The sequence below is a fragment of the Branchiostoma lanceolatum genome, chromosome 19 (genome assembly GCF_035083965.1).
Source record: "Branchiostoma lanceolatum isolate klBraLanc5 chromosome 19, klBraLanc5.hap2, whole genome shotgun sequence".
NCBI classification, from domain to species: domain Eukaryota; kingdom Metazoa; phylum Chordata; class Leptocardii; order Amphioxiformes; family Branchiostomatidae; genus Branchiostoma; species Branchiostoma lanceolatum.
This window is the reverse complement of record NC_089740.1, coordinates 3515809-3543238: the sequence shown is the minus strand read 5'-3', so window position 1 is coordinate 3543238 and position 27430 is coordinate 3515809. Positions and strand designations below refer to the sequence as shown.

At 40.9% G+C, this 27430-nt stretch overlaps 2 protein-coding genes across 3 annotated transcripts; both read right to left on the bottom strand.

Moving 5' to 3' along the window:
• Positions 1-284: 284 nt before the first annotated feature.
• Positions 285-10604, bottom strand: LOC136425852 (aldo-keto reductase family 1 member B1-like). The gene is made up of 12 exons (XM_066414788.1): positions 10448-10604; positions 9882-9941; positions 8516-8674; positions 7328-7444; positions 6426-6509; positions 5866-6001; positions 5390-5548; positions 4073-4232; positions 3533-3614; positions 3098-3181; positions 1829-1911; positions 285-964 (listed from the first exon to the last, which is right to left on the bottom strand). The coding sequence occupies exons 1-12, from the start codon at positions 10520-10522 to the stop codon at positions 895-897; spliced, it is 1269 nt and encodes a 422-aa protein (XP_066270885.1). The 5' UTR covers positions 10523-10604; the 3' UTR covers positions 285-894.
• A 1883-nt stretch (positions 10605-12487) lies between these two features.
• On the bottom strand, positions 12488-26301 carry LOC136425776 (glutamate receptor ionotropic, delta-1-like). Of its 2 annotated transcripts, none has more exons than XM_066414722.1 (7): positions 26207-26301; positions 25492-25719; positions 25088-25176; positions 16947-17113; positions 15993-16126; positions 13616-13716; positions 12488-13190 (listed from the first exon to the last, which is right to left on the bottom strand). In XM_066414722.1, the coding sequence occupies exons 1-7, from the start codon at positions 26298-26300 to the stop codon at positions 13092-13094; spliced, it is 912 nt and encodes a 303-aa protein (XP_066270819.1). In that variant the 5' UTR covers position 26301; the 3' UTR covers positions 12488-13091. The 2 variants fall into 2 exon arrangements, with proteins under 2 accessions (XP_066270819.1, XP_066270818.1); XM_066414721.1 differs by having other exon boundaries at positions 13003-13193.
• Positions 26302-27430: the final 1129 nt, after the last annotated feature.

Here is a 27430-nt window from a genome sequence, read left to right as displayed (position 1 = left end):
AGCAATATTTTTATCATTTTCCAGCTCAAATCTCACGATCTATGGAAGGTTTTAGATTGTTAAAAACAAAAAGGAGAATATAAGCGAAAGTTTTTTTGCAAGTAGCGAACTCTCAACATTTTAGTTTTTTCTTTCTTTTTTAACCTGAACTTAACACTTTCACTAGGTGTGGCAGATCATACAATGTAACATAACAAGTTGGTGCCATGCACAATAGGTGGTTATACAATACAATATATGTCGGTTCAATCACTGTTACATGAAAAAAAAAGATAGTCAAACTATTTTCAATGATATGTATTGTTTTATTAGCTCATAGACGACCGACCATCCATGCATATGATGATGGCAAAAACAGATGTTGAGCATTTTATTGGATGTCCTTGTTCTTGGATACTCTTCTAGCAAAATATTCCTACAATATGTATGATGAAAACTTTATGAACCATAACATAGAGGCCTCCAATAGTTTTTGATGATAACTGCATACAAATTTGGAACAATCATATTCTTCTTATAGTCTTTGCTCTCTGTTAACAACATGCAAGAAAGGCAATATCTGTTCAATGCTATCTTTGCAAAGGGCTACGTATCTGTTATAACCGAAATAACATCAAGAAATTCTGGAATGTGCAACTTTTGACAGAAGATAACATTTTTTTAACACTTTTGAAAGTAAATCATATCAACCATCATCATTATACAAGATTTTATAATTATTATTATATGATTGAGAAATATGTAGTGAAAAAGATCGAATTGATGTTACATAACTCTTCAATATTGGTTCCAAGCAATTGTCTAGGATGGACACAAATGTTGCTGCAGAAACTGAACATTTTAGTAGCCTTCCTTGATTTTTATGGGGTGTTCGGCCATGGTTCCAGTCAGTGGCTAGGCCCTGGCAGCCATGGGCTCGGCACTGGGCTTCTTTTTGAATGGATAGAACTTGTGCGCCTTCACCCTGTAAATAAAAACAAAAAAAGGAATTATACAATAATTTTTATAGATCTGATGAGAGTGCTTCTGTGACGTCGCGTTATGCAGATAGAACATGTGACAAGGTGAGCAGTGGATCATAAGTTGCAGAAAGTCTGTAGCGTCCCCCGTCCCTGTTGAGGGACGGTTGTAGATGGCTTCTTGTGACGTCACAGAAGCAGTGGATTGCTCATTCCTTGACAAAGACTTGAGCTGATCAGTCGAAAATTCGAGTAAGTCCAACTTATGTGCTGGAAATTAACAGTTCAACTTTGATTAAGAACGACTGAATCTACTAAGTTGAACACAGATGACCTTTCTAGTGACTATGCCATATAGTTAAAATCCTTCCACATCATAAGGCCTATAGGGCCTATAGGGCGGTGCCCATCTCCCCGTTTCATAGCCCTGGGCCGCACTGTGGTGCAATCACTGCAGCAGGGGGCTAGTCCACTGGCAGTGGAGTGTGTTTTACTTCCATACTGTTTCAGAAGTGTGTACCATTTTTATAGAGTCTTTGGTATGACTCAATGCGCCTCTTGCCCAGAGGTGTCCTACCCGGGAGTTGAACTCGTGCCTTCTGGTTCCAAGTAATTTGAACCAGATGTGGTAAGTTACAGAAGCGCAGACCACTACACCACAGGGACATCCAGACTATGCCATATACAGTACAGTAATAGTACAGTCACATTTTAAAACCAATGCCCTGCCAGGTAGTTTTCCCTTGCTGCATTACTTATACCAACCAATCAACCAACCAACCAACCAACCAACCAGCCATTTTTTGAGAGGAACATTTGCATTGAGATTAATTACCAAATGTGAATTATATTATTTGATTGATACTTACGACTCGTAGCGGAGGGCGCGCCAGTTCTTGTTCAGCACATCCAGCCGGGTCATGTCATCATCGCTCAACTTGAAGTCAAAGATCTGAAGAAGGACAAACAGTTTAAGATGGATCACGAATAGGGGAGAGAACCATTATTAACCAAAACAACATTCCCGAGCTTTCACCATCTAGAAGACCTGAAAAAAACGCATTTCTACTAAAATCACAAAAGCCACTAATCATTAAAAACGTGGGACTTTTCATCAGCCACTGCCTGCAAAGAAGAAGTTAAACCTTCCAGTAATGTTGTATGTAGAAACATTAGCTAGATGCATAGAATAGACACTCGTTACCATTGTTACCTTACTGCTGTTTGTACCCTTGCAATTAGCCTACGGGCATGAATTCGCAAATAAAACTTTATTATCATTATCATCCTATAATGCCATGTATATATATCTAAAGAGTGAGACACAGGTACACTCTGGGTCTATCTGAGTGCTACAGATTAGTTTTAATTAAATTGTGAACTGTATAATGTATGACTAAGGTGGTTTAATCCCTCCAGAAATTGCTATTTCCAATGTGTACACACATGCGTGTAAAAATTAACTTTTTTTAAAGAAAGATAAACCTTTAATTTTAACAAAATAAAATGTATGTAAATGCTTAATGAATATTCACAGCCTTTGCAAAATCAGAAAAGATAAAACATCTACAAGTGCTCTGAATATTTCACTGAGGCATCATAACATTTGATCACATTTAATAGAGGTATTATTTGAGGTCTCTAAACTCTCGTTTCCCTTATTGTATTAGTCCATCTATCTATCTATCTATCGGCCATTGGCCAGGACTAAACAAGTACATACATCACTCCATATCGCCCTATCTAACATCATTTGTCCCACATGTTTAAGTGTTCATATGCAATCCCGGTGTCTCTAACTAAACTATCAGTAAAAGTCAAACTTCTGCAGTGCACACGGCCTCTTGGTTTCCATAGAAGGATGTCCGAAACTATTTGCTGTTTGGCTCGAAAGCAGTGTCCAGCAAATGTTACACGAAGGTGGGTGAGCTTTTGAGACAATCGTGGAAGACTTCCATAAATTGTTTTGAGAGTAGCATGTTGTGTCCAAAAAACTTGTTGTAATTGTATTAGTACTAAGGATGTCAAGTTTTATTCTATTATATATTACCTATATTTCATATTATGTTTAAATAGTTGTTGCCATACATATACACTGTACTGTGTACACTTGTCATGCAATAAATTTCTTCTTTTACCTCTGTGTTTTCCTTGATTCTGTCTGCATTAGAACTTTTGGGCACCACTGAGATCCTCTGCTGTACCAGGTAACGTAGGATGATCTGGACAAAATACATAAAATATAATACAAGGCATCATAATGATAATGTTTATAACATACTCATTCCCTGTATAAGTTTTCATACATGATGTTAGCAACCCTCTCAAAACTAGATTCCCTAAACCCCCCTTATACACTGTATTGCATCCTAGTAATAAAGGCAAATTTGCAACAGATCTACATTATTTACAGACATCTACTCTGTACTATAGTAATGTATGTTATTTTCAAAAGCATGTTGCTATTCCATAGAATCCTTTAGCACAACCAACAACTTGACTTTTCTTAGGTCTTTCTTTTTTCGACAGAATTCCAGTTGATAAAGAAACGATTCTGTCATTTATATCATTACCTGAGCAGGGGACTTCTCATAACTCTCCGCCAAGGCTTTGATTTCTCCGTCATTCAGAAGTCGTGGGTCGTCGTCCTTTCGGCTGAACAAAAGATGATAAAAACATCCATATTGGACCTGGAATCATTCAGCAATTTTTTTTAAATTTAAATGATACTGAAGTATGGTATGAGGGCTGTCAAAAATTTGATAATTTGTTAGAACGTTATGCCTGTGATACATAAGCTCAGTTGCTGTTAAGGGCTGATTTGGTCTCCTTCCTAAGAGTTTGTTGCCTTTCACCTCTAGCTTGAGAGAATCTTTCCCTATTTTGATGTTGTCAATTCTTAGAGGTTCAGGAAATTCTACTGGCCTGACCAGTTGTTATGCTACTAGAAGTTTACTTTAGTCAGGCTGATGGAAATGCAATGCAGTTGCTGATCGTTTAGAGTGTTTCCAATCCAATTATAGCACCATAAGTAGGCCCCACCCCTAAGGTGTTACCAAATACTGGTCGGTCTTTGCTTATTTTGGGGATGAAATTAAAAGTGTGCCGCTTACATGGGGCTGTCAGGAGCACCAAAAGAGCTGAAGGCAGTGATGGCAATCTTGTGGTCCTTACAGAATTTCACAAGCTCCTCCTGGGACAGGTAAGGATGCAGCTCCATCTGGGAAGAGATGATAAGTTTTCTTAAATGAAGAGGCCAAGGAGTGATGTTTTCTTAGGTTGGGCAGAAATGTTCATAACAAGGCTATAGCATAGGGAGGGTACAGGTTAGTCATGGGTAGGGGAGGTACATATAAGTGCTAAGGCTGGGGATAGTACAGGATGGGAAAGGTCCTTCAGTACCAAGGAAAGACAGGGTACAGTATAGTGCAGGGTTAGGAAGGTCCTTACAATACAGGATGATAAAGGATGGGGATAGGTCCTTCAGTACAATGGAAAGGGATGGTACAATATAGTATAGGGTGGGGAAGGTCCTTTAATACTATTACGGCTGGGGAGGGTCCAGTTTAGGACCGGGTGGGGGAGGTACCTAGGAACTAAGGCTGTGATAATACAGGATGGTACAGGATGGGGGAGGGTCTTTCAGTACCAAGGGAAGGGATGGTACAATATCGTACAGGGTGGGGAATGCCCTGCAGTGCTAAGGCTGGGGACAGCAAAGGATAAAACAGAGTGGGGGTAGGCATAGGAGGGTACAGGATGGGGATGGTCTTTCAGCACTAAGGTTGGAGACAGTATAGGATAGCACAGAGTGGGGGAAGGCCATTCAGTACTTAGACTGGGGAGGCTACAGGATATTATGTCATACCTGGGCCGCAAAAATGTTTGATACGGGTGTTCCGCATAGTGTGATTAGTTAAAATCCTCCCACACCATAATTGATGTATAGGGCGGTGCCCATCCCTGTTTCATAGCCCTGGGCCACACTGTGGTGCAATCACTGCAGCAGGGGGCTAGTCCACTGGCAGTGGAGTGTGTTTAACTTCCATACTTTTTCAGAAGTATGTACCATTTTTATAAAGTCTTTGGTATGACTCAATGTGCCTCTTGTCCAGAAGTGTCCTAACCCGGGGCTTGAACCCGGGCCTTCTGGTCCAAGTAATTCTTACCAGATTTTGCAAGTACCAGAAGCCCAGACCACTACACCACAGGGACACTCCCGCATCGTGTGATAGTTTTCCATATTACACAGTCAGGCTTCCATAGAACATTTAGAATGTATTTCAAGTGCGCCAGATTTGGAGGTTGGAATCAATGTTGTTACAATTTATTTTGTTCGAGGACACAAAACATTGCATTTTGCATTGAAATGTATTTTCTTCAGGCGGGTATTACATTAATAAAATACAACACAGTGTATTCCATATCACCCTTGGTCCCGGCCCTCCCGCGGGTCGCTTCGGCTGTCGGGCAATACAACCGGCAGTCGGGCCAATACGGAATCACCGTGTTGTATTCTGAATGTACAGGTTCAGGCTGGGGATGGTACAGGATAGTACAGGGTGGGGGAGGGTCCTTCAGCACTAAGGCTGGGGAGGGTACAGGATAGTACAAGGTGGGGGGAGGTCTTACAGTACTAAAGTTGGGGAGGGCACATGATAGTACAGAGTGGGAGATGGTCTTTCAGTACCAAGGCTGGGGATGGTACAGGATAGTACAGGGTGGAGGAAGGTCCTTCAGTACTAAGGCTGGGGAGGGTTCAGGATAGTACAGGATTGGGGAGGTCCTTTAGCGCTACAGTTGGGGTTAGTAAAGTGTACTACAGGGTGCTTCAGTACTAGAACTAGGGACTGTACAGGATAGTACATGGTGGGGTTAGGGTCCATGTTGATATAGCACAGTTAACAGGTAATTCTGACTCCGACCTGCATAACTCCTGGCTGGATCTGACATTTCTTGATGACTCGGTGTGTCTGCTCCATGTTGAAGTTCGACAGACCGATGCCCTTCACAACACCATCCTCCACAAGACTCTCCATTGCCTGTAAGAAAAAAAAAAGTTTTTTCAAGTTTTCTTTTCTTAAGAGTTTTATGGAAACCTTTAGAATAATTAGCCTGTTGAATCATTAACTTAATGTAATGTCAAATATTGTAAATGCAGAAATGTTCACAGTGGTTTTATGTTCCCGGTTTTTGCGGGTAACTTTCAGCACGAACTTGAAACAACCACCAAACCTTTTTGCCCACCTACATGTATGACTTTAGCACTGCTATTGTTTCAAGCGCAAACACTCCATTTTCTGCCTACGGCAAAATAAAGACTAGGCAAACTTAAATCTTACATGTATTTACAAAAGTCAGTGAGATAGAATAAAGCTACTAGTAGTTGCAAGGGAAGGGGACAAAAAAAGAAAGAAATTAAAAATGCTAAATCTTTAAAAAATATTGTTGTTGCACTACACCTACCTTCCAGGTGATGGTATAGTCAGTGTCATCGAAGAACAGATTCCCTTCCTTGTCCCTTGGGAAGAGGGTACCATCTCCTGGGTTCTGTTGGGGGAGTTTGGGATAAAGAATTACTTGAGAAATCTGCTGTCACACCATTCATGAAAAAAAACACCAATTTAAACGACTCAAACTGATTTACACAAACCGTCTACTGTAATTCTTAATTTCTTTCCTGTAACTTAATTTTAGCTGATTTATAGGTCACTAGTCAACAGCTAAACTTTCATCATCACAAATATTTGATCACTAATATTTGAGACAGTAATGTTTGTTCCCATCGTTTAAATTAAGTGCCGTGACCTACTCCATTTCCCCCAAACCGCTATACTTAGTATTTACCTGCTGCTATTTTGAAGTGATTTACAGTACATGTATGTCATTGCACATGTTTGTTAGAAATGAAACGTATCTATGTCTTGCGAGTACTCACTTCCCGTGCAAGCCGTCAAACATTTCCGGATTTAACTACTAGAAAAAATGTCACTCAGCAGGTATTTCCCTTCCTTACTTTTATGAAATATGGAGAAAAATATTTTTTTTTTACTTATCAGTCGTAAACCAGTAAGATTTTAATCAAACAACCGCCTCCTCTAAGTTCAGGGAATCGTCAAATGTGTTTGAAAGTGCGCAATGACATGGCAGTTTGTGTTTAAAATCTCCTATGACGAAATCAGTCTGTGTCGGGTTTTTTTCTCCATAGAGCATCAAACTTTAAGATTTGAAAAGTTTTCCGGTCACCAATCCTGTAATTGTCAGAAATGAAATTTGTTTACCTTAGCCAAATTTCTTAATTTGTTAGGGACTAAACTTTGTACTTTAAATCTCATGCCTAATTGAGACAAAAGTGTTTAAGAACATACCCTGAATGCCCATGGGGTGTGGATGAGGTACATGTCCAGATAGTCCAGCCCGAGGGTCTTCAGACTGTTCAGAGCTGCCGGCCTCACATCCTCGGGGTGATGGTGGGTAGCCCACAGCTGGAAAAAGTTATTTGAAAAATAAGATTAGTGGGACAGTCTATTACCACTGGAAGCTGTTATGACATGACGATGACAAAGTATTAGTAATTAGTGTTGCACAAAAAGTTTTCTCAGCACTGGTTGCATATACATGACTAGTATGGTCAAACCTGTACAAGTGACCACCTGTATATATAAGGACCACCTAGCCACTGATATACATTCAAACCTGCACAGGTGACCACCTCTACATAAGGACTATCTGGACAATATGACCACTTTTTGATAACTTTTCCCATTGACACAAGCATAAAGAACCCTTCCCGAGTATAGTGACCACCTGTCACACATAGTCCAGATTATATCAGTCCCCTGACTGGTCTTCTTCGGTTTGACTGTATAGTGAGAGTTGTGCTGTGAGGATAATAGATTAACAAGGGAAGAAACTATAAGTGAACACATTTCAGGATAAATTAACATCAGCTTTGAAAAGAAAACGCTAGGTAAAAAAGAAAGTCAGTACTATATCCTATTAGAAAATGAGATTGACGAATGTAAAGTCGCAAAGTAGCTTAGAAATATGTGATACCATATTTACAATAGTTCGGTTTAGTTATTACTGTAGGTTTTATTCAATATAATAATATGATAAAAGTTATAAGAACTGTTGAAAAATAGACCTAGATTGTAAATTATGTCGTACATTGCCATAAATTAATGATGGCAATGTACGAGCATGATGCTTTTTGAAGTAGCTTCTGGTAGTGCAATGTAGCTTTGCCACGGCTCACGTTTTTGGCCAAGCACACCGAGTCACCCCTACTTGATCGGTGTGATGGGTTCTTTTACTTGCACAGGTTTGACCATGAGGCTAATGCCTGAAGCTCCCTCACGGGGTGGACGGCTTTACGTCACCATCCAAAATGACAAATACAATCCCTTACAACATGTCTGAGCTGGAGTTGACCCCTAGGATCGAACTCATGCCCTAGGATCCACGGAATTTGATCCAGATGGTGAAACGTCTATCAGATCATTCATTCATTAATTTGAAAGTCAAAGGTCAAAAGATCAGGAAAGCGGTCCTACCTTCCCAGTGATGAACATGTCCTCTCTTTTGACAGTCTTGTCCAGTATCTTGTCCTTGATGGCCCTCCCCACCTCTTCCTCATTCTCATAGGCGTAGGCCGTGTCGATATGGCGGTACCCAGCACTGATGGCTGCCTTGGTGCACTCATATGCAGTTTTCTGTGTCACAGGAAAGAAAAGTTTAAAAAAAAATATCTTTAATGAATAAATGAAAGACCTAATCAAATTATTGCACATTTATGCTCTGATGAGCTAAGTACAGGTCATGGTGACACGCAGAAGTATAATTACATTCTGATAACAAAAATGTTCTTTTTTTCTGTTTGTGTTTGAGTTTGTAATTTATTTTGAAATACCAATAAAGAAAAAAAAAAGTGATATCTAACTACATACGCCAAAAATAATTACTCAAGCAACTGGATACATTTTGAAACAGTCAGACGTTTCAGACAGCATCCACTGTCTTTCGTCAGTAACTAACGATAGGACTGAGAACACCAGTTTTTATACCAAAACTCTGAATAGATATGTTAATGAGGTTAAGACAATTTAGGATGTCTTGAAGTTAAGTCTTTAAAAAAGGTTAATTCAAGACAAAGTTTTATGCCAATAGTTCAATTTAGCTACTGTTGTTTTAGCACAGTAAGACAGTAACTAAATGTTGCTTGTCCGGGGGTGGGGGGTGGTGGGCAGTGCATTATCCCAGGTGCCTGACAGTTGAACACGTAGACCCCTTTTCCGTCTGACTGTTTCAAAATTTTATCCAGTTGCTTGAGTAATTATTTTTGGCGTATCTTATTACCTGGATGTCTAACCTTCAGCAACATATCTAACTACATCTACATACTAATTAATTACCGCTATATACAGGTTCAATTTCTTTTCCCTTCTTAAGGCAGTTGTCGATAGATGAGCATACAGGGTTTATGAAATATGACTTGTCTGAGCTATCTAAATAACGAAAACTAGGAAACTTATTTTGTACACAATTAAAGATGATATTGTGGTACAGTTTAATGTCATCACAGCAAACTTCAAAAACACTTTTAGGTTATATAATCAGATAATTTTCATTATTGTTGAATAAAAAGATCACTTATATTTTAGTTATAAGGGGACGAATGAATGAATGAAAGAAAAATGATGGATCAAGAGAAGTAAAGATAAAGAAAGAAAGGAGATGAAAATGAATGAAAGGAAAATAATTGAAGAGAAGCTATATGAAAAAGGAAAGAAATGAAAATCAAAACATAGGAAGGGAAAAAAAAATTAATAAAGAAATGAGTACATAATAAGGAAATGATTAAAAGAAAGTAAAACAATGATTGAAGAATCAACAACATGCTGAAATTCCAGCTTTCCTTACCTTGTATTCCTCAGACTTCAGTGGCAGAAGTTTTCCACCCATAGTGTAAGCATAGGGCACCTGGAATTGAAATGTAGACAATGCTTAATATGAAAGAGGCGACCCCTAGCAGCTACTACATGAATTACACCTCGTATTCCCTCACATTGTTTTCAATAGGTTTTCGACGACTACATTTCTCTGTCAAATTTACAGTAAGGTATTGACGACTGAACATAGTGAAAGCAAGAAGATTCATTCTTTTTAACTCCTTGGTTAAATACGTTCACATTAAATGGCCGACAAGCACAAGGTGAAATTATCATTCAAAATCCCTCTCTCAAGAATAGATTACCATCTAAAATGTTATGCAAAACACTTGCAAAACTGTGATACATGGAAGAAATCAGGGCCCAAATATACCCATGAACAAATGGAAAAACATAGAAACAACTGCAATGACTTATGCATTGAATTTTCTGCAAGGGTAACAGAAATAAGTGAGTGACCTTCGCAATCGAATTTTTAGACACTTCCACAAACATTGCTTTATACAGTGTTTACGTAAGTTTGTCGGAGTTACTTACCCTCCAGTAAGTCCCAAGTCCAAGCAGAGGCAGTTTGGCCCCGTTATACAGCTTAATAGTGGAACTAGCTGCCATTTTTCTGCGAATTTCCGAGCTCAAAAAATATCAAAACGCTACTCTTCTAATGTCTGGTCTCGTTCCTAGACGTAAACATGAACTTTTGGATGTCCGTAAAATTGTAGGGGTGTTATATTTTTCATAACGTTTAAATATGTTTCCAACATCTGTAATTTGCAGTAAAAGCTTTTTTTTCAAGTCTTAGAAAATAGACCATATTTTTATACCAAATAATAAATTGTTTCCGTAATTATAAATGATTAATTTATGGAACGCATTCTTAAAAATCTTCACCCCTACGGAAATAATGGACCAGACGAGACTTCTAAGTCACGTGATCATAACACGTGGAATAGAGCCAAGTCAAATGTTTTCACAATAACTAAAGGTTAAACAAAGTTGATAAACAGTTTTTTCTATGAAAACAAGGCCACTAGAAGTTCTGATTAAAACGTTTGGCGCTAAATTAATGCTTTGAGACAAAAATCATCGTAACAAATTAAAGATGCAAGATATTGAAGGTATCTATAGCGACATTCCGTTTTCTACGTTTTATTTATTTCATAGGACACACATGTCATTTACATAACAACATTCTACATCGCTCAATCTATACATATGAGAGAAAAGCTTCTAACGCAGGAATATTTGCATAGATGGTAAGGCCAGATACCCAAAGTCATGAAAACTGTTAGGTATAAGGTACCCACGTTGTAATGCCCTTTGCCAGTGCACTTATTATATGAGTCAAATATGATGAGTCAAATTAGTGCTCACTCCCTAGAAGTAGAGAGAGGACGATATAAGAGTTTACCAGTGTGCCAAAGAATTTGTAAATACTGTACGTCCAAGGCGGTGGAAGACGAACACACATTTTATTTCCAAGTGTATATTTAACAGTGACGAAAGAACCGAATTATTTAAACAAGTTATCACGAAATATCCCTACTTTTGCACATTCACGGATGAACAAAAAACTACCTTTCTCTTGAAATCACAGAACCCACAAATACTAGAAAAAGTGGGACTTTTCGTCTTCCACTGCTTCCAAAAAAGAAGTCAAACCCAGCTAATTTAGATATAGCCAACAATTGTATATAGTACCAGTAACCTATTGTTACAGCAAAGTCAGGCACAGTTTACTGACGCATGTATGTTTTTCCTATGTTTTTATCATGTATTTGCAATTAGCCCACGGGCATGAACTTGCAATAAACTTCACATATTATACTCTTCAAGCAGAGCATGGGTTTCGGCTGGCTTTTGACGTGTTTTGGGGCGTTTTTGTCGACTTTCTACTCTGTCATCTTTTTTTTTATATGGCTATACGAAAAAAACAAGATGACAAAATAGAAAGCCCGAGAAAAACGCCTAAAAAGACGTCAAAAACCAGCCGAAACCCATGCTCTGCTTGGAGAGTAAACTAACTATATGTGACAAGACTGTGATGTCTATTGTTTTCTTGATTTTGTATTAAACGCGTTAACTATTATACACATCAAGTTAAAAACTAATGTACAGTTGACGGAACGGCAGTCGATTTATTTTACGGTCTAACAGCGACATCGTGCGATTTGTTACCATATTGCAGGTGGATACTAAGCAGGCTATGTCTCCTTTTGTTTACTAAGCCGTATTTTATTTAACAAACGTAAGCTTGTTTGCTTAAATTTGTATCTTAATCCGTGAACTTTCATACACATAACCGCAAGGTTATAGTTAATGTACAGCTGTTGACGGAACTGCAGTCGATTCTTTTACGGTCTAGCAGCGACATCGTGCGATTTATTACAATATTGCAGGTAGATACTAAGCAGGCTATGTCTCCCATTGTTTATTTACTAAGCCGTACTTGATATAACAAATGTAAGTATGAAAAAGATAACCCACTCTTGCAATAACAATTATTGTTCCTATTCACATAATCTATTACACACGCATTACACAGTTGACGAAATTGCAGTCGATTCATATGAAATGTGCCCAGTCACTGCCCACATTACATCTACCTGTTCCTGTATGTAGGGCAATCTATAAACAACTCTTTACCAAACGAGACAATGTTAAACATTTTGACGCATCATACTGTTATCAACATAATGGTCTAGAATATTACTTTTAGTATGCATAATTAGATTGTCTTAGCAGTCATTCATACAGAAAATTACTTCTTTCGAATCGTTATATGTCAGCAATCGTTCCACTGCCATGAATGTACAAATTGCCATACATCGTGTCTTTGACGGTCTAACAGTGACATTGTGCGATTTACTACATTACTGCAGGTTAATACCGAGCTTATTTGTGTAAATGTTGTTCCTAGTCCCACCAAAGTGTGGTCTATAGCTGGATGTACTCGTTACATTAGATTATTGGTACGTATCTAGAGTATCTGGTTTACATTGTCATGAGTCTAGAGACAGATCTCCATCTTCACTGCTACCTTGTCCCACCAACGACCCGGAGGTCAAGGGACTAGGTAGGTAGGTAGGTATTCATGCTGGGTATTGCTTGGTAGCAGGGTATTTCCTGTGGTTGCAATCTATTAAATTCCGCACGATGTCGCTATTGACCTATCGCTTCCTGGCTAGTCTCCATCGGCTATTGCAGCGTCGAATTGAGGAGCGGATGCCTTACTGTCCGACAGGGAGGATGTAGACTGCAGCACTGACTTCGACTGTTCTCTCTTCTGAAATCACAACAAAATATTTGCATCAGAAATCCATATTGATATTCCATCTTCTTAGACAATAGCCAATAGTTTACGAAATATCTTCATGAGGGGATCGTAGGAATAGCACAAATAGGAGAAGACATGGGAAGAGTAGCCCTCAAATGGTTAGCACATGTAGAAAGAATGGAGAACGAAAAAATTACAAAAATGATACTTACAAACATACAAACCAAAGTGTAAACGCACACAGTTATAAGGCCAATAAAAATATGAAAGGACACAGAATTCAAGAAACATTGGGAGAAAGGGGTCTTACAAGACGACAAGGACTGGAAGAAACGATGCTCTTCACTTACAGGCCTCAAGACCTTCCTGGGAAAGATGTAAGATGTGAGTAAGACATAGAAATAATCAAACGAGCAGGTGATCTTGAGTACCTTGTATCTTCTCTTGCCACACGGACTTTTGGCGAACAGAACTTGCACCACAGTCACGACTAACGCCAGGCTAGCCACACCGGCAAGGATGAAGAACACTCCTGTATGGAAAATTCATGTAAATCCATTAGGAAGACGCAAGAGACCATGGAAAATCTTTCTTTTTTTTTTGGTGAAATTTGGGCAGTAAAGGAGTGGCTGTAAAATAAATGGTCCATCTCTATCTTGTTGATTTTTGCACCCCCAATATATAGTAGGATGGTCTTCAACTGGGTGTCTAAAGCCTGTATGACCAATCCAAGGGCTCTGAATAGAGGGGTTTTATCTGTAGACTAGCCGTATATATATAGCATTTGTCGGAAATACATCTTATGACAGTTGACGTAACAGGTTAGCACTTGAGGTCTAATTTTTCTCTTCCTGAGATAATGACACCTTCTTTTTCTTCACTTCCCCATAGGACTACATGCATTATTGGCATATATTGTAACTGTGGTTTCTCCCCTAGATCATGGCCTGATTAAATCGCGCCCCCTTGCGGCCCACCGAATCAACGGCTATCTTGACGGTTCTTGACCGATCCCGTAGCCCCGCCCTCCTCAGTCAAAACGTAGAAATTCAAAATAAAAACAAAATGAAAATTACAAATATTTGACGACATGCAGCCCCTCTCAGATCTCATTGGTAGAACCACTATAGTTTAAAAGCTATCATTGGTTGAACTGTTTATTGTGATGAACAGTCTGGAAAGGAGTTCCTAGCTGTTTCGCGCAAGTTTCCATAGTGACAACAATACTGAATTCTCATTAAAAAGAAGGTTCCCCTAAGTTTGAAGCATGTGTCCAAAAACTCTGCGTAAAGGGAACATTCCGGCCCCGAACGATTAGAGTTCGCGATACACAGACCACTCTGACCGCACCTATTAAATAATATATGCCAAGAAATACATCCTGGCCATACATAGAAGGGATATTGAAACTGTTTTCTTTCCCCCTCTTCCTACCCTGGGAGTCCAGGCACCGTAATCGGATCCCCACACGCGCGCCCAAGCTTTTACGGCCCACCCTCCCGCTGCCCCCCGAAGACTGACCCCGCCCCACTCTCCGCTCAGACCCAAACTCCGCTATCCGATTACTCCGCTATCCGTAATCGGATAGCGGAGCTTGGGTTTGCAGCGGAGAGTGGGGCGGGTCGGTCTTCGGGGGGCAGCGGGAGGGTGGGCCGTAAAAGCTTGGGCGCGCGTGCGGTGCTCCGTGGCCCGCCGATTACGGTGCCTGGACTCCCAGGGTACCTCTTCCAAATGAAGCCCTTGTGTCTATCCAAATCTTGTATCATGATCATCTTTCGTCCGGATTTACCCCGTGAGGTATACTCTATAAAGTATTTTTCCAGTACGATCTGTCCTTGATAATCTTGTATATTCCTTCCGTCTTTTGCTATAAAACACCGTCCCTTCACCTCCGGAGCTCCCCCTTTTTCAAAATGGGGTAGGCCTAACCTACCCCCTACGACCGAAATACAGGTCAATCTATCATTCAAAAAGGCCCAAGGGAGCAATTTAGCTGTTATTGACACGCTCTGACCATTTCGCAGTGCATTAAAGCTGCAAATAATGGTACCCTAATGTTAGGGTAGACGGGTTCACTACACTTTAATGCTCTCAAATGCTGAATATTGTAAACCAAACGAAAGAACGAAAGAAAGAAAGGACGAACAAAACAGCGAACGAATGGGCCAATTGATTAAGAAATTAATCGTAAATTCAATTATATTATGAATTTGAAAATAGTTCGACATTTAACCAAGAAAAAAAAAATACTCTTTGTACACATCATGATGATGACTGTACACATCCAAGTGTTTCATTTTGTCAACTTCCTGACAGGTTCACAGTCAACTGCAGCTATAGGTGTCGCTGCTTACAGATTCGGTCCCAAAAATAAAGTTAAATGGAACACTTGGTTGTGTACAAATGGTTTTCTTATTCAGTGTCTTGCTAACCTGATGAAACTATACACGGATGAAAAGGAAACAAAATGTTCAATCTGTCAATAATGGACTCAAAACAAACAAACAAACGCAAAAGAAACTAGAGTTAAGAATTTGTGATACATATACTTCAGTTTTGCTATGTTAATTTAGAGATTATGGGATCTTTTTATAAATTGTTGGCTTTGATTTTTTTTGTTTGAGTTGAATGTGTGATAGTTGAGTGCCGATTAAAAAAAAAAAAAACACCCCTCCTAATAAAATGGTATGGCGACCCTGTGACGTGACAATTCAAGATGACGGCCACCACATATGCCAACGGATCCAACAAAGGTTTTGCTACGCAAACCAGTAACTGAAAACATACACAAGAACGTGCTGATCGTACCTAAGAATGTGGTGATTGTTACACGGCTCTTCCCCCTTACGGCCGACCCTCCCCCGTACAGGGGGCACTTGTCTTCCGGCCACCACCGCTGCTTGATAGCCGACAGCGCCCCGGTTTCCTGCAGTCGGAGAATACTGGGGATACATGACAAGACGTGTTTATCATAGCAAGCAACAATAAATCTAATAATAAAGCCCCCTCTCACTGGACCCGCGGCACGCTGGCGGCGTCACTGCGGCCTATCGAATTGACAAAGCACTCTACGACAAAGAGTAATCTTTGTAAACATTGTATTTTTTTGTCTTTTTGTTCGTACTTGTACGTTTTTAATAATATTCCCATTATAAAGTCAAGGGTAACACAAATCCAGTTAAGGACGCAACGACGCTGCCAGCGTACCGTAGGTCCAGTGAGAGCTTGTTAACGATCGCTAAGGTAAAATTTGGTATCTAGTATTCTATACAATATCTAGTGGTTTGTGAACAGAGTAACTCTCTTGGTATGGTTTATTTGATGATTGGATATTATACAGTAATTGCACAACGGATTAACGCACACTCTTGTTAATTGCACGGAATCTCAAAATCCAAAACTGGTTCCCATTCACTCCATTGTTAGTAAGTGGGGTATCTATTAGCATTTATAGCATGTGAACAATGATTATCGTATACATATTCATGTCCATAAAAAGCTTCTAGTACATTCTAGTACTTTCGGCTAAGCCTTCTTCTCGCTTCTTGGTAATTGTATAAATGTTCGAGGCTGTATGATTAGTTATAAATTTAGTTGGTTTATCGAAGACTGTAAGGAATATAAATATCTCTTTATTATTTAGGTATCTGAAATGGGGGAATCTACTTAACACTTAATCATACAAAGGACAGTCTACAGTAAAATGCACGTCGTATTCTACTTTACCTAAACAACAAAACTGGCAAATTCAATGACACCTACCCGATGGACAGGGCCTTACGGAGAGGGTCGCCCCGCTTAGTGGCCAGTCCGTACCCCTGGAACATGAAAGGTGCCCCGACCAGCATCAGCTCGCACTTCTCATCGTTCAGCACGGCGTACTCCAGGAACGGCGTCTCGGCAAGCATCACGTAATCTCCACGCTTCGCCTAAAATGGAATTGAAGTCACAGGCCTGAAGTATGTGAGCGTGTCACACAGCACGCTATAACGTGGCTATGACGTGCACAGGTGTACGCTGTGACGGACGTCATAGGGTGTTACATGGGGCACTATAACGGCCATCTACACATGGTGTTAGGTTGAGAAAACTGATCTTGTCTTGTAAGAAGGTAAAATGTGAAGCAGGCATCCTCAATTGAGGTGAAGCATGATGCTTTTTCAAGTAGCTAGTGGTAGTGCAATGCGGCTTCGCCACGGCTCGCGTATTTGCCAAGCACACCGGGTCACCCCTACTCTTTTCGATAAGTGTGTTGGGTTCTTTTACGTGCAGAGGTTTGACGTTTGAGGCTTATGCCCGAAGCTCCCTCATACACGGGGCCGCTGGTTTTACGTCACCATCCGAAATGACGAATGCAATCCCTTACAACATGTCCGAGCTCGAGTCGACCACTGAGGTTCGAACGCGGGCCCTAGGATCCACGGTATTTTATCCAGATGGCGAAGCAGTGGGGCTGCGTTACCGCTTGCGCAACAGAAAATAGTTAAATAATCGTATCTCATGATCTTTTGATTATGATGAACGACTAAACGTTGGTAACGGAGTTTTACAAGTTCGTTCCAGCAGCATACCGGCCGAGGGCTGATGATCACAGAGATCATGAAACGGCCACGATCCATTCTGCAAATATAAAAAAGTACTAGCAGCAGAGTTTGTATATTTTATTTTTTCATAATGTTTAGATGTTGTACTACGGATGTGTAGCTTTGAACTTGCTGATAAACCCGTGTAAAATCCGATCCGCCGTACCGGAGTGCACGGCGCGGAAGGTCCGCAATGACAGTTTGGCATGCCGGCATTAGGCGATTTGAAGAAAACTAAAGCTATACGGCACACATTACAACACAACACCGTGAATGGATACGCAACTCGTAATTTCTCCATATGTGAATGACTTTAAGCTAATTTTTTCTGAACCCGAAGTTTTATGAAAGTATTCTTAATAAAATTGTCTTTGTAAATGATTGAAATTCCCGTATCAAATGCCAACACGCAATTTTCCACATGGCCGTCAGCGCGTGTCAGCCACCACGCCAGGACGTGTTGAGCCCCACAGGCCACCACTAATGCTAGGGTCACATTTCCACCCCGGGGCCCGGCCGGGCAGCTTGTGGGAACCAAAACTATGATATAAAAGACAACAAAACACACAGAACTTTTTAAAAATTTCTCCCTACCATACGCTATGTATATTTTTTTTTTATATGCATTTTTTAATCTTTGTTTTCTCAAACAGCCCAGTCGGGCCCCGGTTAGGAAATGTGACCCTACCATAAGACGGGTTACACATCGTTACAAAAGGTAAGTTACAAATGGTAAATTTTACTCCAGTTTAGGCGATCAGAAAATGATATGTGTTTTATTTGGTATGCTCAGTTATTGTAACTTCGAATTTTGTGCGTTTTGAGACTTTGTTTCGTTAGTTCTATCATCCCGTTATGGCGTACTGGACCGCACGCCAAGACGGGTTATACCAAGTCATTCAAAATATAATGTGTCTTGGGGTTTTACTTGAGAGGCGCCGCGCCCACAGCTAGCATTGTCATAAACCACACATTATACTTGTCTTATACCTTTATTGTACATGTGTGCTCAATGTAGAATACATACAGTGTAAAGAACGAGATATATCTTACTACGTCTAAAGACTAAACTGTACTTCATGCAATTTACAGGTTCGAATACATACAGTCTTACTACGTGTAAAGACTAAACTATACTTAATGCAATTTACAGATTCGAATGCATAGAGTCTTACTACATCTAAAGACTAAACTATACTTAATGAAATTTACAGGTTCGAATACATACAGTCTTACTACGTCTAAAGACTAAACTATACTTAATGCAATTTACAGATTCGAATGCATACAGTCTTACTACGTCTAAAGACTAAACTATACTTAATGCAATTTACAGGTTCGAATGCATACAGTCTTACTACGTCTAATTAGTAAACTATACTTAATGCAATTTACAGGTTCGAATACAAACAGTCTTACTACGTCTAAAAACTAAACTATACTTAAATGCAATTTACAGGTTCGAATACATAGAGTCTTACTACGTCTAAAGACTAAACTATACTTTTTGCGAGAAGGAGTGGAACCTGTAAATTGCATTGAAAAATGCAATTTACAGGTTCCACTCCTTCTCGCATGTTGGAAACTAATATAAATAACTTAGCCAATGTTAGAAATGTATCTAACAGTTTGAAATATACATTACATGTATATTAAAACATATTTACAAGAAATGGACTCTACAGATCTAATCTGTTCGGTCGCTTCCTACATCGGGCACTGGTGCGTGGACCCGGCGTTGTCACTGAGCGACTCGGGACGTCCTCAGATGGTGGCGGCGGCGGGGTCATCCTTGTAGGCCGCTTTCGGCTTCCAGCCTGCCGGATGATGCCTCTCTTACGGACCGCCACCCGTGTTTGTGGCACGGAGTCAGTCTCTGGTGCAGCCACGGGGACGTCCTCGGACGGTGGCGCGGTGGGGCCCGAGACGTCCTCAGGTGGTGGCGCGGTGACCGTCTCAGCAGCTGGTTCATCCAGACCCTCCTCCCGTAGCCAATCACGGTATATGTTGACGTGTTCACAGTTCCGTACACCATAGTCACATGTACAAGTGAGGCAGTGGAGGTAACGCCGACGTGCGGTTGTACCCACAAGGGCGCTGCTCCGATCGCACACAACCAATACCAAAAGTGGATCGGCTCTCAGAAAGCAAACCTTGCTGTTGCTGTCGTCCTTTAGTTCATCTTCGCCTTCTTCTCCGTTCAGCTCAATCCCAGGTGCCGGCTCTTCCCAGGAATTAATGAGCCGACAGTGGAGGCAATAAAGTCCCTCCTCTCTACATACGAAATGTTCAAAGTCTTCTGTCACCATCTCTATTGTTTCAGCTAGACGCTCTCTTTGGTTGCTAGCTTCCCGACATGAGCAGATCCAAAACGAATGGCTACGGCCATTGGCATTTGTGAAGGCCGTCCTCATTCTCTCCACAACTGCGTACTTTCCCTCCCGTAACCTGCAGGTGCTTTCGTTCCAGTCACGGACGACCCACGCATTTCTTCCATCTTTCACTTCGAAGCTTTCACCTCTTGTCCTCAGATCCATCTTGTATGCGGCCAGCGGATCGGTCACGACCATACTCCCCGTTTCGAATTCGAAGCGAATTTTCTGACGTTTTCCTGTGTCTGGTCCGTCGCTATCCCTCGGTCTCTTCTTGACTAAAGGGCTGTGAAACCTCTGTCTGTCGCGGCTTCGTACAAAACTAAACTTTGGTTTTGGAGCTCTTGCCTTCGCAAAACGCCGAAACTCCATGGCTTTGCACGTATTCCAAATCACATTCAACTGAATGACCAACGAAAGACAATGTGTTTATATAGCCTTCATCGTATGGTAATTTGTAGGCAGACAACATACGCTTGCTAGAGCCTGATTGCTATTTTATAATTCAGAACTTTCAGTTGCCGTGTTGTCTGTTTGTGCTAACAAAGAAACGTCGGTTAAATTGCACATCACGTCAATTACACACATTCATGCGGTAGGGCCTGGTGTCGGCACAACAAAGAGACGCACGCGGCGGGTCGTCATTGTCGGAGCAGTGCTTTAATTATAAAGTCTATCGTCTATGCGTTCTTTAACAATTTATTATACTGAATCGGGTCTATGGTTGTCTTCTATAAGGCTGTACCAAGTAATTTTTATAGATGACGTCCTTTGGAGACCCTACATCTAATGCGAGAGCGCGAAAAAAAACAAGGAGGGCCGAAAAAAACAAGATGCCTAGATTTGAAATATGATAGTCGATGACACATGTTAGGACACAAATTGAAGGAGGGAACACAGTGTAACAACTAACAATATTTTTATTCATCATGAAAACAGCAATAATTTGAATAAATCACTTGAAGTTGAACAGCAGTTGTTGTCCTGTCCTGTTTCTTTCCATATCCCATTTATTTTGCAGGCCTGCAGAAACATAGTATATCAAAAAGGCAAAATTGATGATGATGATTTGCTTATTATATATACTAGTATAACTCTTCGCATGCATTACTGCATTTCTACCTATGCTTTAGGAATCCTAATGAATAATAGCAATTATTCAAGAGCCAAATATGGACCAAAAATGATAGAAATAAAAAAAAAATATTTCCCCAACAAGTATAAATAACCAGAAACGAATACATGATCATTATCCATGCAGAAAACATGAATGCATTCATATTACACTCCCCCTTCCCAGATTATAATTTTTTCGTACATGGTACTTGATCCAAAACAGACTAAAGAACGGAACTTTTCATACCTCAAAAACAGTCTTGGGCCTAGAAGCTTCAGTTGTGGCAGCTGTCTTGTCAACCTCCATGCGGATAAAACACCAGAACTGCTTGGTTGCCTGCCCCACCTGCAGGCCGGGGTAAACTTCAATGCCTCTCCCAATCTTCTCGTCATTGCAGAAGAAATACACTGTAGCTGATCTTGACAAGACTTGCTTAAAATTGTACGGCCGAAACTCACTGGCTCGCCGCTACAAGTCTCTCGTACCACCCGTACAGTTGCGCGAACGTCAGCTCTCCCTGACCGACATCGAGAGCGTACCAATCAACAACAACGTTGCCGCCCTTTTTCACTTTTATGCTTACATATTTAGAAAAATTTCCGCTGCTAGCAGTGGAAAAATCTGCACTGCTGACAGGATGATCCTGTCAGTAGTGCAGATATTTCAACTGCTGACAGGATCGCAGTGCAATTTTTTCTACTGCTGACAGGATCATCCTGTCAGTAGCCACTTCGTTATTTATAAATGTATGCATTTCGCGTGACAAGTTTTACGTTTATCTTGCGATTTGCGACACTGTCGTAACTCTTTGGTCATAGTTATAGTGAATTTCTTGTTTTTTTCTTTGAACAGACCAAAATCAATGCGCGCGCGGACGTTATCCATAAAAATTACTTGGTGCAGCCTAATATCTAGAACTTGTAAATACTGCATGTCAAACACGGTGGAAGACGAAACAAATTTTATTTCAAGTTGCCCGTTCTACGATCAAGAAAGAAAAGCGCTGTTTAAAGAGGCCACCAAATTCCATCCAAACTTCTCCATGTTTACAGAACAAAAGAAAACTACTATCCTGTTAACATCACAAACCCCACACATCAGTGGGAGCATTCGTCTTCCACTGTCTCGAAAAAAAAAAAGTCAAACCCAAATAAGATAGAATTTAGTGTTAGTATTTGAACTAGAATAGCCACAGCCTATATTGTTACCAATTGTCTGTCCGTCCTTCTATGTTTCATGTGCTTGCAATTAGCCTACGGGCAAGAACTTGCAATAAACTTATCATTATCCAATTTCTATGAATTTATGTAGCAACGGACCTTACGGATCTTTCTAACCATTTATTGTTGGCAACAGACACTGACAAAATTACAACCGTGCCACTATCTACCTTACAACCCGTTATGGTGTGCAGGTACACACGCGGCAACGGCGAATGGGTGGGTGGCTATGGACAAAACCTCAGTGACAAACTACCGTTAATTTAATTATCAGTTTATTGTTGCCAAAAACCGCTGACAAAATTAACTTACTAAATCGTTGCACCGATTGCTAACGAAAAATTATAAACGAATTCCAGGTTTATCCAAAGCGCAAACCGTCACAGCGTGTCTCTGGGAACAGTCTAACGCCGTCATGGCGTGTCAGGTAACATGTGATAACGGTGCTGCTTGCAAAAATTAACTTTCATCTTCTTTCGTAACAGAATTCTTCCCAAATTTATATGATTGATGAACGGGTATATACAGGCACCAACATATTCATTCTGTCCATACTCTTGATGCGTTCGTTAGTTCCACCGCACCGTGAATAAAAAAATGACAACCCAAGCCGTATTTTCGTAATGTATAGCACAATAAGTAGCTATCTTCTGTTTGAAGCAGCTGATTAAATTGCATACCAACATGGTGGACCTTCCGTGGGTCGGTCGCACCGGGTAGTTGAAACAGCTCTACTACGCAGCGAACTCAGACATAAAATTAAAAACTTTACATCTGAAGATTACAATGGCAAACATACAAATGTAACTGCCTCCTTTGTCAGTACTGGACAACCAGTACGGAAGTGGTCGTCAGAACAGGAGCTCCAGTACTAAGACTTTCTCAGTACTGGACTTCCTGTACTGGGCAGCTTCAGTACTAGTACTGGGAACCCTCCTGTCAGGACTGCTAACCGAGTGCTGAGACTCTAACGAGCGTCTAACGTTATTTTCAGGGCTGCATCTCTTCAAGGAGGTTCTCTTCGATGCTTTTTTTCCTACTTCAAAGCTATTGTTTGGAAAACGTTCGAATGAAGAAAAAATAAAATACAGTATCACATTCTGTTACGTTTCAACGACGACAACATATCCTTGTGGCTTGTGCTACCTAAACGTTAGTATGTACAAGCATACCCAACCATAGTCAACCTTAGTAAACTTAGAACTTTCACAGTAGACTAGATAACTTTTTCGATTCCCATGTATGTCCATGTACTTGTTTGTCTGCAATTAGCCTTCGGGCATGAACTTGCAATAAAGTTATTATTATTATCATCAAAATGTACAAACAACTAAATCCAAAGCTGTCCAGTCGGTCCAAACAATGGATCATCACAGTACTAATAGAACGTGAGTAAAGGACGCCCAGTTCCGAAATAATTTGAGGTCTCGGTTTCCAGTACTGGAGAGTCACTATTTACTGGTAAATCCAGTACGGAACCCGTTACATCCGTAAATCGGCACTCGGTTATCCAGTGCTGAATGACCTCCGCACTGGGTAACCAGTACCGAATGACCGTTGACCTAGCCGGAACGCAAATCCGTACTGGAACCAGAGTGCCGAAAGGAGTTCAGCTCTGGAACCCGAGTACCGAAACAAATTCAGTTCTGGACGTCCAGTGCTGACGAAGCTTCTGTACTGGAATAAAGCCGTTCCGAACTGGAATTCTTGTACGGAACGTCCTTCCGTACTGGGGGCCGAGTATCGGCGCCATTTTCTCCACGGATTTCGTACTGGGCGCCCAGTAATAGCCGGGTACATCTGTATATTTGCATTACAATGAAAAGTACACCTACGACAAGGTTTTCTTCACTTGATTTTGCAGAATTAGTGGGTGCAAGATCACCGAGATCGGCACCCATCCGCGCCGTGACGCGAGCGCTTTGCACACGTGCAAAATTTGATGTTTTCCGGAGCTCTGCTACTGGTAAATAAAACAAAAATATATAATATACGCGTAAAAGTATTTTCTGGGTGTGCTTTTACTATTTTCATTTTCTATTTATTTGACATCATGACTGACATTAAAGACAGCCGTTATAGTGTCCAATGTAACACCCTATGACGGCCGTCACAGCGTGCCCCTGTTCACGCCATAGCCTTGTTATAGCGTGCTGTGTAACACGCTTACATACCTGCAGGTCACAGGCGGTAATATTTATATAGTTTGGATGATTATAGACATTTGACATATTCTAACAAGGTGTTGTCAGTTGTTTAATCGTTAGATTTAATATCTTTATCTAGCAAAAAAGGTACACACGTGCACATAGACACACACAGAGGTAGAGATACATAGAAACAACACACCAACCCGCAAATATATGCACACAGTCATTAGCACACACAAACGCACAGATAGAAAGAGAGAGCGAAAGAGAGAGAGGGATAGACAAAGAGAGGATAGACAGATATGATGTGGAAAGAAATAGGTAAAATAACAGAGATGCAGTGCAAGTAGAGACCCTGGAAAGGCGGACATTGCACATGGCATTGTCATTAAATACCAGAAGAAACAATCACACGGGTATAAGTTCTGAATCAGTACTGTCTTGTGATATGGGTGTCCTACCTTTCCCACACCATCTCTGAAGTTCCTGTAGTAGGAGTCGTCCGCCTCCATTCTGTCCCACGCTTCCTTGTAGACGTTACCAGTGTCGTCTAAAGAAATGAACAAAGAAAGAATAAGCTATATGTCAAGATAATACCACAAAATGTTTCAAAATCGGTGATTTTTCTCCAATATACAATAAGATATAAGCTTTAGTCCATGAATCTGCAGCTGGTTTTAGAAGGGACAATACGTGTGTGTCGACGCTCAAATATAGCATCACTCTATATTGTATGTAGAAAATAAGAACACATTGAATATCTTTTTTTGGTGTCAGTTTTAGAATGCAGAAACCCTTTAAAATAGATATGTTGTCATATCTCAAAACACTATAAGAAAGATTTGTTATCTTATTCAATTCGTACCTTTATACGACTCGAAGAAGCTGTACAAGAAGGTGTCTCTGGGCACGCCGAACTTGACCTTGTTGTGGTGGACCAGAGAGTCGAGTGAGTTGATGGGGCTCTCCAGTCTCTTGACCGTGAGGAAGGCCGACAGGTTTGCGGTGTAGGTGGACACCACGATCAGGGCGAACAGCCACAGACCCGCCGCCAGGATTCGGGCTGGGATGGACCGAGGGGCCGGCTCTCCTCCTGTGCAAAAGGAATGCCAAGGATTTAAGCTGTATGATAAAGATCTAAAGATGAAGTTTTTTTAAGTTGGAATAAATAGAAGATGATAGCAGTAAAAACCATTGACTTGTAAACACAGACAGGGGAGGCAAAGGCACACACACGAGCGCACGCATACACACACACACACACACACACACACATACACACACACACACTAACACACACTTACACACACACACTTACACACACACACACACACTTACACACAACACACACACTTACACACACACTTACACACACACACACACACACAGACATGGAGAAAAAGTTGGAGAGGTGGAGAGAGAGACGGAGAGAAGGAGACGGGGAGCCTGTTAAAGAGAGGAAGAGGGAGGAAAAAGAGAGAAAGACGGAGAGAAAGAGAGAAAGAGAGAGCACGTTAAGCTAAGCTCAGTTAAAGTCATATTAGTACAATTTCGATAACATTTGTAACAACGATGCTCACCTTTTCTCAACACTGACCAGACCGCAAACCAGATGCTGTTGTATCCGGTGAAGGCAGAGTCATTGTCGAAGGACTTGTCACCGGCTCCTGCCATCGCCCTGCCGCGGTAAAGATGAGTTAGGTGAGCATGGCATACTTTAATTTCAAGAAGAAATAAAAAGGCTTTTTTGAGACACATTTCGTTTGTCATACATAGAGCACATAAAGAAAAAGTATAAAGAATTGCACTACTTGAGCTTAACCCTGTTCGTGTAGTAAGACACCTATTGCCAAAGATGGCAGAATTCTGCATACAATTGCAAACCTGGCTTCTGTGGTTATTTCCAGCATTTTTTTATTAGTTTTTACGTCTAGACGTAGTTTTCTGGACGCATTTGATGGGATCAAATGGGAACGGAGTGAATGAACAAGGTCAAATACCAGGGGAGCTCAAATTGACCTTGACATTCGTCCTAAAACCTTCCAGCATTATAATAATTACCATTACAATCCATCCAGAGGTTCTTGAGTTATGCTGACCACAAAATCCGGGCACACACACACACACACACACACGCACACACACACAAACACACAAACACAGACCACACACACACACACACACACACACACTCACTCACTCACACACGCACACAAACACACACACACACACATAATAGACAAATAAACCAAAAACTATACCTCACTTTTTCATGGAGGTAATGAAAAACCTTTTTCAACAAACCTGGCTTTTGCGGTGAGAAACAGCAGAAGAGCGACCCCAAGCACGGCTCCTAAGATAGTCAGCCAGAGGATGGGCTCAAACGGCATGAGGAAGGAGAAGATGTCCACATCTTCACTCGGTGTCCTCATCATCATGTCAGTACCCACGTGCAGGTAAGGTTTGGTGAAGTCCACCACCTTCTCTCGCAGGGAACTGATCGTTAGCGGTGCGAGAGTCAGATTGGCCCGCTGTGGTAATAGTAAAAAACAGAAATTTCGACACAAACACCAATGCAATAAGAGAACTAGCCGCTAGAGGGCCCAGTCACGTGCAGGTAAGGCTTGGTGAAGTCAACCACTTTCTCTCACAGAGAACTGATTGTTAGCGGAGCAAGCGTCAGGTTGGCCCGCTGTAGTAATAGTAAAAAACAGAAATTTTGACACAGACACCCCTGCGATAAGAGAACTAGCCGCTAGAGGGCCCAGTAACGTGCAGGTAAGGTTTAGTGAAGTCCACCACTT

Excerpts from the sequence above, each read along its gene's own strand:
- LOC136425852 (XM_066414788.1), bottom strand. The coding sequence starts at position 10,522 with ATGGCAGCTAGTTCCACTATTAAGCTGTATAACGGGGCCAAACTGCCT. Across the intron at positions 8,675-9,881 it reads TGAAGTCTGAGGAATACAAG|AAAACTGCATATGAGTGCAC; the intron begins GTAAGGAAAGCT and ends CCTGTGACACAG. Across the intron at positions 3,182-3,532 it reads ATGAGAAGTCCCCTGCTCAG|ATCATCCTACGTTACCTGGT; the intron begins GTAATGATATAA and ends TATTTTGTCCAG.
- LOC136425776 (XM_066414721.1), bottom strand. The coding sequence starts at position 26,300 with ATGGCAGGAGCCGGTGACAAGTCCTTCGACAATGACTCTGCCTTCACC. Across the intron at positions 25,177-25,491 it reads CTTCTTCGAGTCGTATAAAG|ACGACACTGGTAACGTCTAC; the intron begins GTACGAATTGAA and ends TCATTTCTTTAG. Across the intron at positions 13,194-13,615 it reads GTGGCAAGAGAAGATACAAG|AAGAGAGAACAGTCGAAGTC; the intron begins GTACTCAAGATC and ends TTGTGATTTCAG.